The 16,924-nt window shown below is 41.5% G+C and overlaps 3 protein-coding genes across 3 annotated transcripts; 1 reads left to right on the forward strand and 2 right to left on the reverse strand.

The window, feature by feature from the left end:
* Window positions 1–4,033: 4,033 nt before the first annotated feature.
* Window positions 4,034–9,933, reverse strand: snx5 (sorting nexin 5). The gene is made up of 13 exons (XM_079280717.1): window positions 9,805–9,933; window positions 8,541–8,645; window positions 8,304–8,414; window positions 8,094–8,215; window positions 7,858–7,981; window positions 7,406–7,501; window positions 7,199–7,304; window positions 7,011–7,086; window positions 6,881–6,920; window positions 6,706–6,792; window positions 6,028–6,187; window positions 5,835–5,920; window positions 4,034–4,627 (listed from the first exon to the last, which is right to left on the reverse strand). The coding sequence occupies exons 1-13, from the start codon at window positions 9,838–9,840 to the stop codon at window positions 4,577–4,579; spliced, it is 1,200 nt and encodes a 399-aa protein (XP_079136843.1). The 5' UTR covers window positions 9,841–9,933; the 3' UTR covers window positions 4,034–4,576.
* Window positions 9,934–10,338: 405 nt separating this feature from the next.
* mgme1 (mitochondrial genome maintenance exonuclease 1) lies at window positions 10,339–12,681 on the forward strand. The gene is made up of 5 exons (XM_079280813.1): window positions 10,339–11,021; window positions 11,143–11,380; window positions 11,458–11,590; window positions 11,782–11,912; window positions 12,544–12,681. Exons 1-5 carry the CDS (start codon window positions 10,508–10,510, stop codon window positions 12,581–12,583), a joined length of 1,056 nt encoding a protein of 351 aa, XP_079136939.1. The 5' UTR covers window positions 10,339–10,507; the 3' UTR covers window positions 12,584–12,681.
* Window positions 12,682–12,764: 83 nt separating this feature from the next.
* LOC306785755 (glycine N-acyltransferase-like protein 3) lies at window positions 12,765–13,637 on the reverse strand (the record flags this gene model as incomplete). The annotated part of the gene is made up of 3 exons (XM_079280208.1): window positions 12,765–13,172; window positions 13,267–13,470; window positions 13,630–13,637. 3 exons carry the CDS (start codon window positions 13,635–13,637, stop codon window positions 12,773–12,775), a joined length of 612 nt encoding a protein of 203 aa, XP_079136334.1. The 3' UTR covers window positions 12,765–12,772.
* Between the last annotated feature and the right edge of the window lie 3,287 nt (window positions 13,638–16,924).

A 16,924-nucleotide genomic window follows, 5' to 3' on the forward strand; every position in this document is an offset into this window, starting at 1 on the left:
CTGCTACAACTATAGAAACCCACTATCTTTATTTTCCACTTCTCGATAGACCAGAGCATCAGAATCATTTCACCAGAAGTAAAGCTCAAACAAGGACACAGGCTTCCCAGAAATGATTATCATTAGCCACGCCTGAGTAACATTGTTAGCACAAGTGACTGACAGTCCTTCTTAGATGGTTTGTTTCCCACACCCTTTATTATTTTAACGCCCAACGCTTTAAAACAATTTGAAGGCGTTGTGTGCCTTTGTAAGTCATAATTATGATGACAATGAAATGCGGACCTATCCTGGTCACTCATTTAAAGTGTTGTCATAGGCATACTACATCCTCCTCAACTTTATTCAATAAAACAGTTTGATAAGGGGACGCGCTTGTTGCTCCAGCCTATAGTCACACTCACACATTGTCCTCGTCAACAAATTGTATTGTAAAAAACAACTCACAATACTTAATAAAGAGAAAAGAACATAATACAATACATAACAATATACCCAACAGTGTGAATAACATAGTTCTACTCAACCATGTTCCTTGACACCTTTGGATTGCTGCTTGTTTTCGATACTACAACATAATAAGGATATTCAGCTGGTGTCCTGGGTCAGATCAGTTCTTGTTTATTAAACCCACTTGTACCAACGGTCTTATTAGTTACAAACCAATACAACTCCACACCTGGCCACTGGTTTCTAAAAAAAGTACAGCTATTGTTTTCATCTGATGCACGTCAGTGATACTGCCTTCACTTTGCATTGTTGCTGTAACTGATGTGTGGTATTTTCACTCCCTTTTCTCACACCGACTCTGCAGTGTGCCAGCTATCAAAATCTCAGCAAATTTGCTCGTTTGGCTCCATCTCGCTGCAGTATTTGTATATTGTGATAATCAAGACGATAACTAGCCCTATACTTACTAAACAGCATTGCAAGAAGAGTTGTGAAATATGAACGATTAATCCCGCTCAAAGTGTTTCTGTTGTGTGTGACGTGATTTAGTACTTGTTGTTGGTCCATGCATGTCAATTGTTTAGAATTTGAGATTGTTTGTATTGTGTGCATGAAAGCAAAAGACTGCCTGAGCAGGGCAGGGCACACTAACCTAGAATAGGTTTGGCCTCTGGGCCTTTGAGCTGTGCAGTGTCGTGTTAATGACAGAATTACATTATTGAAGGAAGAAAATACTTGTCCTTCAGATGGTCTACACAAAAGTATTGAGATATTCTCTGAGAAGCAGAAAGAATGATGTCCTTTTCTTCAGTATTATGTAAATTCTCAACACATAAGTTCCAAAATGGAACACACAAACGAGAAAGCTGTGGGTCTCGAGGCTGGAGGTGTGACATCAGAGAGCTATAGAGTATGAGCCCACAGCCTGAGAGTTGGAGGTCTGCCTTTACTCTGACTGTATATTATGCAATTTAGGAGGCAGACAGGTAGGGAAAAAGGATTGAAGAAATCCGTAGCTGTGTCTGCACTTTATCTGATGGGCTCCAGGAAGAGGTATCATGTTCTCTTTCATTAAGGAAACGCGGACAGTTCAGTTATGTCAGAAAGCCCTGCAGGTGCACTTTTTTTTTTTTTTTTAAAGTGTGTCCCGTCAGAGGACACAGTTTCTATTTGAGGAGGCCTTCATGCTTCATGAATCCTCCTCCTGTCTGCATTCATTATGACTTTTCAGTTGAGCACTGTAGAGCTGTGGGACATGAGGCAGGTGCTTTCACAGGCTCAGTCGGCGTAAGTAAGATGTTGGTTCTTTACAGTTCACCTATCCATGACCTCAGCCAAAGTGGTAAAAGCCTCAAAAACACCGGTATTTCCTGACATGACAGCATGAAATCGTACATCTGAACTCACGACTTTTCCCCCTATTATTTGCTCTGTCCTTTTGGTTAACGCTTTCCATTATGCATTCTCAAATTCCTAGGCCCGATAGTCTAATAGTGTGTGTGACTGAGGATTCGAAAAGATTTGGGATCGTCAAGATGGAGCTGAATTAATTATTAACGGCCAATCACTGATTATGTCTCCAAAAGCTCTGAAAATGTGCAAAATCGTACCCTTTGTCATACGTTTAGAGCCGGCAAATTATCTCCCCCAAGAGGAGATAAGTAAATTTATAGTCAGCAAAATAAATCTTTGAAGCAGGCAGATTAGTTCCTTTACTCCAGGGCAGACACATATTACACTATTGCTTCAGAAGTTTTCTTTCTGCTATAAGAACAAGAACGGAGAGAATTCTTTATCATAAGACAGCAGCTATGCAAACGGAACATGAAACAGATTAAATTTAGCTCCGATACTTCTGTTTCACGCTGATATACTCGGATCAGTAACTGCACATCCTCAGACAGTGAAATGAAATAAGCTCTCCACAAGTAACTACCTGACCGTGGCCCCTTAAAACAGATGCATCATGTTAATGTCTGGGCCTTAAAGAGGCTTTGGTCTTTGGTTCCATCATAGCAATATTTCTATAATGTCAGACCTTCACATACTGTTTGCTCCGATCCCAGTCGGCACACGTTATCAGTTTCCACTGATGTGTTATAATCTCATTGGCCCTCGTCTGTGGTTTCGGCCAATCAGTGAATTGACCAAACAAGTTCACTGCGACTGCACTATTAGTGATGTCAATATTGACTAATCCATCATGGGCAGGTACCATATATTCTGTCCATGCACCGGATCATTCCCTAGTCCACGTCTCATTCAGGTGTAACCTTTCACCTCGTGTGAGTAATGCAACACAAATAATTGCTTAAAAACAGTTCTGTAAGTATGCCAGTTTGTTGCAAGTGCTACCTGTCTTTATATAAAGATCTTTAGAGCTGTAGTGTTACTGCAGATTACTTGTTTCGGTCATGTAGCTTAGTGCGACTCATAAAGTAGGACTTGAAATGTGCACTCTGTTTAGTGGTGGTGATTCCCATGAGCACTCTGGCATTTCCTCATAGCGTACCGAATACACCAGACAGTCCCTTCACAGGATCCACTGTGGTCAATGGATTTAGCACAAACTTTTGTGCTTACAGCTGTGTTGGAATTCAAAGTCCCACACACGAAAACCTAATGGAAAGAGGATGCCATGGATGGACAGATATCGCCACCTAGTGGTATGATAGGGCACTCTTTAAAGTACAGATGTACATTTTCATACCACAGAAAACGTGTTGTATCGTTGCTTCAAAATAAGCCATAAACCCCCAAAAGAAATACAGAACGGCACAAATCAATCTTGGGAAAGTAGGATTTATTCAATGCCAGTTACAAATGTATAAAAAAGGCTAATGTTCTGTAAGAAAACACAATGTAAAGGAATTCACACAGTTGGAATCCATTAGAAATACATTCAATTTCTTAAAAAACTATAATGCATTTTAACACTCCACTGAGCCTGGTCATCTCTTTATTTTCTTAGTGCATCTTTCTATAAATTCTTTAAATAAACAAAATGTGTCGAGGATCTGGTAAATATATCAGGCCTGATTCATGAGACCCCATTAATAACAAAAAGGGGAATTTTAGAGCAAAATAAAGAAAAACAATAGTTACGCACAGAAAATGAATGGGCAGTTGGTTGGGGTGAAGAAGCAGCTGAGGACATGATACATGAAGTGGAGGGGTATTACGCATTAATTGGGTAAATAAAAGCTAAATGCAGATTCAGAGTAATTACTAAGGTTGATTTTGCTTTGATAAAAATGCTAGATGCTCCGTTAGTCTACCGTTTGACTTATTTTTCTCAACATTCTCAAGCTGAAATCTTCCGATTCATCAATATTTGCAAAACGAATGTGCATCTTTGATAACTGTGGCAGCGGAGGCCACGTCTTATAAACAAGAATGTGGGGACTGATCCAACTGTCCATTCCTGAGGTGAGGTGCAGCTATTTGAGAACACTTTATGTTGGCGGATTGGTCTCGCCTCATAAGTCAGTCATGAGTTTTTTTCTTAGGGTTGGTTTGGTACTACTCTAATCTCAGAGCCCAAGATGTTTAGTCCCCCCCCCCCCCCCCCCCAAGCACTAGTTTTGCTTCTGTAAAACTGTTCCATTACCAAACAAAAAAGCCCCAAAAGCATATGAATCATAAAACTTAGGTTATAGCTATGCAAAAAATATGTTCCAACCCTTAAAAAAAAAAAGAAAAGTATTTAAAAGTGTACACGAGAGAAGAGCGTTGAATTTAAATTTATGGCGGCAGAATATGAGGAAAAAGGCATATGTGCAGAGTGTAATAATTAGAAAACAAGAAATTAGGAAAAAAACAATTCACCTCTATTAGTGCTGCAAAGGAATGGAAGACCTTAATGTTGGCAGCCTCATTCTCCAAGACTTCCATAAATAATGGAAAAGGATGGACCACAGACCAGAGGACAGGGACTGTAAACATGAAGACATTCTGCTTACAAGACACTCGGTCTCGTGCAGGGTTTTAAAGTGGCATCAGACCCGTGGGTGGGAGCAAAGATAGGGCTTGGATACGCGTCCATGCAAGGCCCCAGGGATGACAAGTTTCCATTTGCTATGACTGGTCACTTGGTGATGGTAGGACAGACATACTCAAATACGTGTCAGATGCTCTTGAGCAGGTCAATGCATCCCTGCAATAGAGTCACGTTGTTCTGTGGACACAGGAGAAAACAGTATTGATACTCCTGAAGAAGTCTGTCATCTAACATCTCACCAAATAAAGCATGTAAATGCACGCCTTCTATCCCAGCAACAATCTGCACTTGCAAGTGTAAACAACATATTTTGAGGAAACCCAATAAGCTTGCTGGGCGACAATGAAACGCCTTGTAAACATCATCAATTTGAAACAAAGACATCCACAAGAAGGTTCTCAAGTGCACGAGTAGAACGGTGAGCGTAATCAAAGTGGGTACTTCAGGGCAATCTCACAAAACAGACGAACTGTTCTTGTTCGAATTGAAAAGTCTTTTATTTGAGAGATTGATAGTTTTGCCTCTTTGAGCACTCAAGGGCAAGTTTATGGACTAGATGTGAAGAGGTGTAAATGATTAAGTGCACCAAGAAGAAACCGGAGGTGTGTTAAAGGTGCTAAATTTGAAATGAGTAAGTCAGTAAATAGTTATTTAATAGGATGCATATTTATAATATTCTTTCATTGTTCAACACAGGGTATTGCAATAGAGGCATTAAATATATGACAGTAATATAGAAAGAAAGTTAGTTTTGCGCATTACTTTGTAGGCGGATGTTACTGGTGTACTTGGATAATATAGTTGTTCCCTTCAGGCCAAAATAACAGAGGCGTAGCTCTGCTGCTACCTGCTGATTTCACTATGGAACAACCACTTAGCTTTCACTTCTCATGATTGCACGTTTTTTGCTGTAAGCACCGTTAGCTGATAGCCACCGGCTCAGTTGTTGCAATGTGTAGAGCCGTTTGACGGCAATCCCTCAACATAGATATGCTCTGAATTTGGAATTTGACACCTTTAAATTTGACCACTGGTAGAATGTGGTGAGGTTCCCAACCACACATTGCCATTTGTGTTAGTTTCAGTATTCCCCAAATGACAAACTGTTGAATCCAAGCTAAACCAGTGCTAACCAGGTACACAACTGATTTAGTATTCTCTGTTTTATCATTCATAATATTATCATTTTTACATGTATTATCTTTCTAACATTTGATGATGATGATGATGATGAGTGAGATATCACTGATGATGTTTGCAGGTACATGCGACATTAATTAATCACACTATGGCTGTGTAATGGTAATTGATTGATTGAAATCTACATATTAAAGACACGATGCGTATGTGTGTAGAAGTCGGTCGGCTGTATTGTGCTGCTCACCTTGGCATGTTTTATCTCCAGCTCGGCCATCTCTATGAGGTTCTTCCTGAAGGCCACAACGCGTCTGCCCTTGAAACTGGTGAGTTCTGTGAGAAGAACAGTGTCCAGTTAAAAAAAAAGGGCTCGCACCATTTTACACACAAGGAAGCAAGTACAGAAGGACCCTGCATCTCTTGTGCACGGATGCACAAACCTTTCTTCCCAGACTCAGAGAGCTTGTCAAATTTCTGCAGGCACTGCTTCTGGTGTTCCTCTGCCTGGGGAATGTCCTTGCTCTTCAGTCGAGCCTTATCCAAAGCCTTGTTGGAGTTCTCGTAGTCAACCAACGCCCGAGCTCGCCTGTACAGAAGGTCCTGACATGTTCCAGATTGTTTAAAACATAAGAAAAGGGGAGAGCAAGAGACAGAGAGAGAGCGATAACTGGCCTTCATTTGGAAAATATATAGAAATACATTCATGTCCAATCATTCAAAAAAGGTAATTTCATTTTTGCAAGATTTTAACAGAAGATGTGCTGGACAGAAAATAATAATTAAGAATACACGCACTTCTTTTCTGTATAACATGGTTTCGTGCTGCTCCTCAAATGCAAATATTTAAATTTGAATAAATCTGCAATTAGTCCTTGTGCTGAATACAACAAATATCAACATCTCTGATCCCATGCTGACTGGAAAATGGCTGCCTTGCTGCTGAAATATGTAGATGATCTTCTGTTCATCTTTACCCATAAATCTTAACTTGGATTTACTTATAAAGAACAATGAGGCAAAAAGCCATGTTTGTTGCAGTAAGCGTTTGATATTTCATTAAGTATTGTTCTGCCTGGGTGGAACGGGTCACATTGAGGCAGAAGATAAACATTTCTCACCTTGGCAGCCTGGATGTCCCTCATGTAATATCTGAGCAGCTCTGTGAGTTTCAGCTCCTGGTCAGATGCTACTCTTCCCTCTACTTTCTGCAGGAACACAAATGAAGACATGTATGCGTGTACTCATCAGAACTAATATCTACAAAGCTGTGTTGGTAATTGAAGTTTTACTTACTCTGAGCTTCTCAAACAGGTCTGCCATCTTCTCCAGGTGCCTGAGGAAAGAAAAGTAAAGCCATAACATGGACACCTCTGCACAAAGTATGTCCTTGCATGAAACACATTAAATGATATATTAATCTCACTTTTTATTTGCTGTGCTGTCATCAGCAGAGAGACTGTTCAGAGTGGCAGAGATGTGGATGTAGTCATCCGCAATATCTGTAAGAACAGAAATTAGCAATCAAAACTAAACAAATTCCAAATATAAATTTATTTATTCTCCTAAACTCTAAATCAGCAACAAAGTAGTCGTGTAAAAACCCTGTAGTACTTTTGTGCGAGCGTGTCATTTTCTCTGCTTTGGCAGTGGAATCTTTTATCTTGCTGTAGTAGTCGAGCAAGAATGTCTTCTCCTGCTCAAAAAAATCATCCACTTCCTGTGTAGGACACAAACAGACAAAGGTAACTGGGGGAAGTGGCTACAACATTGTGACTGTAAAGACGAGTATAATGTAAGTAGATCACGCATCAGCCTCACCTTTATTCCTGAGATAAGGACCTCATCAGCTGACTTCACCATGTTTTTAAAGAATCCACCAAACATTTCCTTGGCATTCTTTCTTCTCACAGTGAGCTAAAATGACAGAATTTAGACAGGATGCATGTAAAACCTATGAGTGGAATGTGATATATTTGTAGCAGGGAAGTAATGTTTGTGATTTTACAAATACTTCCTTGTTTTTGTATTGCATCACAATCTAGTCCATAAAAGCATGTGGCCTATGTTCTTTTATCACACTACATCGTCCTCAAATAAAGACTTTAAATCTTATGTTAACAAACAACACAGCCACTGACTGACAAAGAATGCATAGATAACTGCTGATCACAGCAGGATGTAAGCCATGTGTCACAGGTCTCCAGTAAACTCTGCTTCCTCTTTTCCAACTGACAACTCGGGAAAGGAAGTCAGCATAACGGGGAACTCACATCCTGGTCATACTCTAAGAAAATCTGGAAGTTTCTGTCTTTGCATAAAATGGGGTGAGAGGACAATCTCTGCAGGAAGACTTCGTGGACTTGGACAGTTTTCTTGAACACGGCCAGGTACTCACTGAAAACAAAATAAAACAGATAGAGCAAGATGTTTTTTTCAAAGGCTCTAACTCGACACCGTCTATAGAACACAATGCACATATGTTGTTTTGGTTGAGTGTCACACTCACGCCTCCAACTCCTGCTTCATTTTAGTGTACTCCTCCTTCGTCATAGTGGCTTCACCTTCCCCCAGTTTGTGCATCTTCTCTCTTGGGCTCTCAAAGTCAGGCTTTGGGGGCACTGGAGGAATCTATGAATGATAAAGCAGGAAATAAAAAATGATTTAAGATTTATGACAGATTAAATGATCTTTATGTGTCTTTATAAGTCCAACTTACAATTAGGCCAGCATAGTCCTCTGTCTCAACCAGAGTGTCGTGTAGCCAGATGAAGTCTTCATGCTGCCTGGGAACGGAGAAGTCTGGCTTCTGAAAAGAGCTAAGTGTGGTCTGGGAACAAACATAATTCAACAGTATTTTCATTAAGAAAACAACATATCAGCATCTACCCTTATAGAATGCTGTTACGGTTAGTGGTTGAGTTATGTGTTGGAATACAAACATTTCTTTCTTTACCTTTGTATGGACAGTAAACTTGACTTTGTCCCTTTCACAGAGTGCATCAGGAATGTCAATGAAAAGAGAGGCATCATGGTTTAGATCTACAGACACAGAGCGCATCTAAGGAGAAAGAATACACCAAAGTTACCAAAAAATGTAACTGGCTGATCAAAAATGCATCATGTACAAATGCATTTTTATTGTGCTTGTGGTCACTTTGTTTCAAATCTGGCTTTCAAAAAAATATCCAACAGGTCTCTCGTCTGATCACCATTTTGAACAATATCAGAAAAGCCATTCGATTCATTTTATTTGACAGTTTATCTACAGTGTTGCCTCGTTGACATTTCTGTTTGCTACTGAGGATTTAAGCTTTGAGAAGTGGGACTGCCTGTAGCAAGGACATCAATAAACAGCTCATAACTGTTGCAACATTGCATAACGGCCCTGAGAAATCATTCTTCCATGAGTTTAGAGATAGAAGTGTCTGAGGGGTGTTTGGGAAAAGTTCTGGAAGCAGTTAGTTTTGGATCTAATAGTACAGACTCCAGTCTTGCTTTGGCTTAAGGACTAGTTTGTCAGCCTTGTTCATCCGTTACATTATGGCATAAAGAATGAACAGTCTTCACTATTTACTCTCTCACTAACGAATGCATATACACACAAACCTTATACTCAGTTGTCAATTTATTAGGGACACCCATTGCAGAGGATACAATGTTCTGTGTTTTTGTAACTGTTTTAGAGGTGTTTATTCAACTTAATGGACATTTCAGAGAGTGTACCTGTGTCGTCTCACCCCATTAATAAAGTTGTTTTTGATAGTAAGAATGCTAAATAATTTCAGCTCACTGTAAGTCAACAGAGTTGTCAATGGCCTATGTGCTGCACAGCTCTGCAAAACATTCGTGAAAGGTCCAAACGTAGAAGAAAATAAAGCTTAATGCCATACAGAGTAACGTATTTTACTTTCCTCTGTGTTGTAAGGAAACCATTGCCTTCACTGTTGTACATTTAACGTTACCATAACAAAGAACACTTTTTTTACTGGATAAATGCAGTTTGACACCACTGGTGTAACGCAACCCACTTCTCGTTAGATTAATCGATAACACCTTTGCTAGCTTTAGCCAGCGGCTAGCGTTATGTACACAGAAAACAACATAAATTAGCGGCAATAACTTAGCCAGAGAGCAACCGCTAATGTCAGCTAATAGTTGCCTTAATGCTACCAGGGCTGACCTGTACTGCAATGTACGTGCAGACACATTTAACTCACCTTTTCCTTATTGCTTTCGTCTATGGTGGACGTCATGATGGGACTGAAATCGACGGAACGGAAAGAACAGGCCAGCAACCCAAATAACAAAACTATCTGCAGGAAGCTCTGCCTCTGCTGCTCGATGCCTGACGAACTGTCAAACCCTCCCGATGACGACAGTTAAAGCCCGCCTTAAAGGCAATTTGATTGGACAACATCGACTTTTCAAACACTACGATTTGCTTTCAACCTAATCACTCATAAATCACCCTTCAAGTTTATATTCATGTGGTTTTATATCAATGCTTTATGATAACTTGTTTTAAAAAAAATGAATATTGCATTTTGTTATCATTAGGTAACGGATAGATGAGGCGTGGTAAGCTTAAAAGTAAATAAAAGTAAATAACATGAGTACCACCCATTGACAGCACCACGGGCTGCAATGACACACTGCGCATTATGGGTAATGTAGTTACTATCCTTTCCCCGGAACTTCATGTCCTTTCTACGGAAGTGTGTGCTGCCGGAGAGGCGCGTCGTATGGAAACAGTGGTGTTTGTTTGGATGAGTTGCTCTGGAACATGTTCGGGCAAGTACCGTCACCACAATGAAGGGACTGTTCTTTAATGTACCGTGAAAACACTGAAACCACTGCACGTAGGCTTTATGTAGTTAGCTAACAACTAAGTTATTGTTCTGGTTCTGTGAAGTGGTCACAATGTTCATTCTTAAACGCGTGGTGTGCGTTGGAGGCACCATTGTCCCCCAATGCACCGCCCTCTCTGTGAGCAATTTCTCAGCATACAGTTGCGTAAGATCCCGAAAGAGAACCAGTCCGTACAGCTCAGTGGACAGTGAGCGCTACTCTTCTCTTGTGAAGTCTGTCATGTCATTCAGGGTCAGTTCCCAAACACCCGAGACCCTCCAAACGGAGGACGAACACGTTTATGGACCTGTTGTCAAAGCTCCAACGCCCTCCTCGAGACCAGAGATGGGGGTACCCAAAACCCTGCACCCCTTCTTACACTTCCAAGAGACTCTACAACCGGAGGAGCCAGAGTCAGGACCTCCAGTCCGGATTTTGTTAAACCGGGCAGGCAGGTCTTCCGTTCCGAGTGTGACCCGCATTCTTCAGCAGACGCTCTCCCCGGAGCAGATCTTCTACCTGGACAGGTGGAAGAGGAGGATGATCGCAGAGCTCGGAGAGGAAGGCTTCAAAGAATACAGTCAGAGTAAGTTTTGTAACCTCAATGTAAGCTGCTATTGAAGTATGTGTGGTGTGGTAGCTTAGATGTGGTGACTGTAGAGGCAGGACAAACTGAAAAGTGACCAAAGGATGTTGTTTTCAACCAGAATTATTTCGGCAAGGGAGGCTTTTCCATTCAGCTGTGGAGGACATCCTGGTGTCAGGTGCAACTTGTAAGAACAGAAATCCTCCGGAGACTTCAGAGTATCCACCTGAGGTGCAGGGATACATGGAGAGCATCTCTCACGTGCTGGAGGATGTCGGAGCAGTGAGAGCCACTGAAAGCACTGTGCATCACGACACGCTGAACTATCTGGGAATTGTGGACTGTGTTGCTCGCTACAGGTAAATATTGTGGTTTGCAGACAACGGTGGGCTCTACTGTTTCTATACCAGACTTGACGGCACATTTTTGTCTGCAGGGGCGTACTATGTGTTATTGACTGGAAGACTTCAGAGAAGCCCAAACCATTCCTGAGCAACACATATGACAACCCTGTTCAGGTGGCAGCCTATGCCGGAGCGTTGAACAATGACGACAACTACAAATACCAGGTGATCTACCGAGATAAACGATGTGGTCATCTTTTATTTCTCAGCTTTTCACCCAGATTGTTTACCCATCTCTCAGATTCTGTACTTAAAACATAGCTGACATAACAGCAAACACATTTAATCTTTCTAATTATTGTATGTCTGCTACAGTGTGTCACACAAAACGCCATACCCCACTTGTTTCTTCCCAGGTTGAAAATGGACTCATTGTGGTCGCCTACAAGGATGGCTCACCGGCCCATGTTCATCAGCTGAGCTCAGAGCTGATGTTGAAGTACTGGACAACTTGGTTGATTCGTCTCGAAGAGTTCACAGAACAAAGGTAAACCATTGAGCAGGTTTTTCAATCCCTTGAAAAAACGTTTTAATTTCCACTTTGTTTTTAATGAATCATGGATTTAATTCAGAAATAATTGCATTAATACGATTTGATTATGTTGTTGTTCAAAAATAATCAATGAGGAGTATTGGCATTGCCTGTAGCTCTATCACAACTTTTAATTTGAGTTACTCCTAGCACCAGAGCAGTCTGCATAATAAAATGTCACGCTCCTGATCTTTTGTTGTTATAACATGTATAACAATAAAAACTGTTTATGTACTATTGACAGTTACAGAGAGGCAGTCCTTGACAACGAACATCTTAGATCTCATGCTCCCCCCGACTGTGCTCTTACAGATAATAACAGACAAAGATAGCTAGAAAGAAAAATCACCCCAAAAACCAACAACTCTAAATAGAATCTAAGAAATGAAGTGGTGCAGCAGCTAAGATAGATGAATACAATAGCCTGGTTCGTAATAGTAGAATGTATCAACTGTAAAGTAAACAGGTTATGTAGTGATGCAGTATTTACACGATGAGAACATAATTATCCATGAATATATGTTTTGTTTTCATCATCAAGTAATAAATATGCACACAATTAACATTTTAAAAATTTTCATTTCAGATCCAGTCATGCATCAAGTGCTTTTGAGCAAAAGAGATGAGATGTTTGAAGGGAGGTCTGCAAGGGCATGTCCATGAAGCGCAGGTCACTTCAGTTTAAAGCAACTGAACCTGAAGTGAAAATATAACAAGCTCCCATGCAGTAGGAGGATACAACCCTAAACCCTAATTTCTTTCCCCTTTTCTACACCGGGAGCAACTCATCATTTTAGAGGCCTTGTTTGATGTATTTAAAAATCATTGAATTCAAACCAGGCTTCCCTGTACGAGGGGTCCTCAACAAAGCCCAGGCTTTTAAAGAGCCGGTGGGAGACCTCGTTCTCCTCCTCTACGAAGCCGTACACTGGGTACCCCTCAGTGTGGAGTCTCTTGGCCATGGCGCTGATCAGGACTTTGGCGTAGCCTTTCCCTCTGTGCTCTGGTAGAGTGTACAATATGCCCATCGCACACGACGCGTAGGTCAGGATCCAGGATGCTGGCTTTCCTTCTGCGTCCAGCACGCAGCAGGAGGGGAAGTTTGCGAGCATGTTCCAGATCATCCTGACGGCGTCCTCGTTCTTTCCAAACTTCCATGTCTGATTCACCAAGCCAACGTGTGATTCATCCAGAGAGCTTAGTGAGATCCCTGAGCTGATGCAGAACAGAGCGGAGTCCTGTTTTATTAATGAACTATTAAACCTAAGATAATGATTTAGTCACACACTAGACACTAGCTCGGCCCTACCTATCTATAGAGGGCAGGTTGGATACGCCCCCCAGTATCATCAGGTGACACACTGACAGTTTTCTGCTGGACACGCCTTTTTCTGATGCCACTGCTTTGACTATCTCCATGTGGCGAAGATTGATTCCTTGGAGAGAAGTTATGAAGGAAATGCTTTTAATAAATGTGTGAAACTTGATTTGGTATTTGTATTTCTTTTGAGTTCTGAGAATTTTTTAAATACAGGATTAAAGATTTCAGTCTAGCAGAAGTGATTTCATCTTTGTCTTGAAACCGCAAATATTGATGTATTAGGAAGACAAACTGAGGTCACAGCAGGACCCTCTGCTATTTGAAAGAAGCAGTTAATGAGTATGTTTTTACCGAGTCATCTTAGAATAGAGGGCGTCAATCCCCTTATGATAAGAACCCCGTTATCCCATCTCACATCTTAGTTTAGTTCAGTTTTGATATGGACATCACAGTAGCATTACAACTGTCATATATATTTATGTTTTTTTACAACACTTGTCCACAGAAGGCTTTATAAAAAATAAATAGAGATATATCAACAAAAAAACAACCATACAAAGGATACGAAATACAGGTGTGTCTGCAGGAGCATTACATTTGAAAACAATGTCGGTTCTCTTAACCATGATTTAATACCTCTCCCTATCTTCTTTCTTCTTCACCCGTTTTATTTTTACTAGCACCTTGCTCTTTGGCCGTATAATTCAGATAATGTAATGGCACTAAGGCACAGATCTTTGCACTTCTTGTGATGAAGGAATATGGCATAAAATGGTTGCATGATATGCATAACGATGGGAGGACTTTGAACACAATAAAAGATGAGATGATAAAACTAAGCTAGATTTATACCCTAAAGACACAGTGCATAAGTGCAATTATAGTTTTTCAACATGCATAGGGCTACGCCATGAAATCAATGTGCTAAGAAAAGAAGAGAATAAAAGATGAATGCTGTGATTATTATTCAAGAGACGATGAAAAGAGCGAAAGTGCTTAATGCTGTTACCAAGGCAAAGGTCCTCATGGTTTCCTCTAGAATAGATTCATCCTTTGCAAAAACCATTATGTCTTTGAAGAGATCACCCTTCTGCAAGAAAAGAGAGATGTGATGCTGTATATGCAGGAATATGGATACATACGTGTATATACATAGTTACACATAGATAAGTAGCTACCTGCCCATATTGGGATTTGCAGACAAGGACATTGAACTCTGGCCATCTGTCCACAAAGACCCTCACAGGGTCTGATCTGACTCTGTTTCTGAGGAGCAGACAACCATGAACCTTAAAAATGAAATAGTTACATCGTAATCCAAAGAAGGGCAGCATCACTTATTGAGGCAGTGAATATGTTTAAAGGTGTTGTCAAGCAAACAATATATTATAGGCTAATATTAGTCATCGACTTGCAAAAGGCTATAGATTGTATTATTTATTATACTAGCTTGGACACATCTGTTGTGACCGAGGTAAATATCTTTCCAGAAGGGTCTCAGTCATTTTCAGCTGCTCTCAGGTCAGTTCCACGGTCACTTCTTTCCAGTCCGGAGGATCAACGAAGCCGTACAGAGTGAACACTATTCAACTGATTGGGAACGCAGTGAGTAAATGCTGGGCGAACGTTTTTTTTAGGGCGTTTTTCAGTGGACCTCTGACTCGCACTTTCGAAACTGAAACTATCGGTGGACTTAAAAACTGCTCTTTTTTCACAAACTGCAGTTGTGAAAGAGGCATTCAGATCTTTTTTAAATGGAGAGAATTGCCACATTGTAAAAACTACTCGCAAATACTTGCAAAAGTTTTGCATTCAAAATCGTACTCAAATAAAAGTACAAAAGCAGACTGGTCCATTCCTGATTCATTACTGAATTAAAATTGGTGATGCATTAATGTCACTTCGATGTCGTAACTCGTTAAGGCGGGAATAATAGTTCAAAAGTTCAAGTTCAAAGTTCAAAGTTCACTTTATTGTCAAAGTTTCCACATGTGTTATGCATACAGAAAATTCGAAATGCCGTTTCTCGCAGTCCCACAGTGTAATATAGACATGAACATATACATAAAATAGAATAAAGTTAAGAACATAAGGGCCTAGATAAAGGATTAAACAAGTAGCAGCAGAGAATAAAAAGTGACTGGTGCTGATAAAAAGTGACTGGTGCTGATAAAAAGTGACTGGTGCTGGATGAGGGAAGGGGTGTGAGGGGGAGTAGATGTCCTGGTATGTTCCATTTGAGGCAGTGGGGAAAGGTGGGTGAGGGGGAGGGTAGAGAGGTCAGGGGAGAGATGGCAGGGGGGGAGAGAGGGGGAGCGAGAGGAGAGAGGGAGGGAGAGAGTTCAGCATCCTGACCGCCTGGTGGAAGAAGCTGTTCCTCAGCCGGGTAGAGCTCGAACGGAGACTGCGGAACCTTCTCCCTGAAGGCAGGAGGCTGAAGAGGCTGTTGGAGGGGTGGGTGGGGTCACCCGCAATGCCGAGTGCTTTGCGGGTGAGGCGGGTGTTGTAAATGTCCTGTAGTGTAGGGAGTGAGACTCCGATGATCCTCTGGGCAGAGTTCACAATGCGCTGCAGGCTCTTGCGGTTGGAGGCGGTGCAGCTTCCGAACCACAGCGTGATGCAGCTGCTGAGGATGCTCTCAGTGGCGCCTCGGTAGAATGAGAGCATGATGGGGGGGGGGGCTCCTGCTCGCTTGAGCTTCCTGATGAAGTACAGGCGTTGCTGGGCCTTCTTTGCCAGTGCAGTGGTGTTGCTGTTCCAGGTGAGGTCATCTGTGATTGTCACACCGAGGAATTTGGTGCTGCTCACCTGTTCCACAGCAGCACCATTGATGGTCAGAGGGAGGGGGGGTTGGGAGTGGGTTCTCCTGAAGTCAACAACAATCTCCTTTGTTTTCCCCACATTGAGGAAGAGATTGTTATTTTGGCACCAACGGACCAGCTGGTTCACTTCCTTCCTGTAGTTAGTCTCATCGTTGTGGCTGATGAGACCTACCACGGTAGTGTCGTCAGCGAACTTCACGATGTGGTTGGAGCTGTAGTTGGGTTTACAGTCATGGGTCAGCAGGGTGAAGAGAAGGGGGCTGAGCACACAACCTTGGGGGGCCCCCGTACTCAGTGTTAGTGTGTTCGAAGTGTTGTTGTTGACCCGAACAGCTTGTGGTCTCTCTGTGAGGAAGTCCAACAACCAGTTGCAGAGAGAGGGGCTGAGGCCCAGGTCTGTAAGTTTACACACAAGCTGCTGGGGGATGATTGTATTGAATGCTGAGCTGAAATCTATGAACAGCATTCTGACGTAGGAGTTCTTAGTGTCCAGGTGTGTGAGGGCTGGGTGTAGAGCGGAGGAGATTGCATCCTCTGTGGACCGTTTAGTTCGGTAAGCAAACTGAAACGGGTCCAGGGAGGGAGGAAGGGTGGATTTGATAATAGTAATAATATACGAATAATAAATCGTAATAATAGCAATGATGGGTATAGCTTAATCAATAAAAATACATCATGATTGATTTGTGCATCACATAAATTATATGAATCTGGAGAGTTATTAAATAAATGGAGTAGAAATTACAATAGTGGCGCCCAAAATGTAGTGGAGTAGAAGTATAGCATAACTTGTGAAGTAAAGTACAAGTACCTCAAAATGAAAA

Source organism: Melanostigma gelatinosum (assembly GCF_949748355.1).
Source record: "Melanostigma gelatinosum genome assembly, chromosome: 12".
In the NCBI taxonomy this organism is placed as follows: Eukaryota; Metazoa; Chordata; class Actinopteri; order Perciformes; family Zoarcidae; genus Melanostigma; species Melanostigma gelatinosum.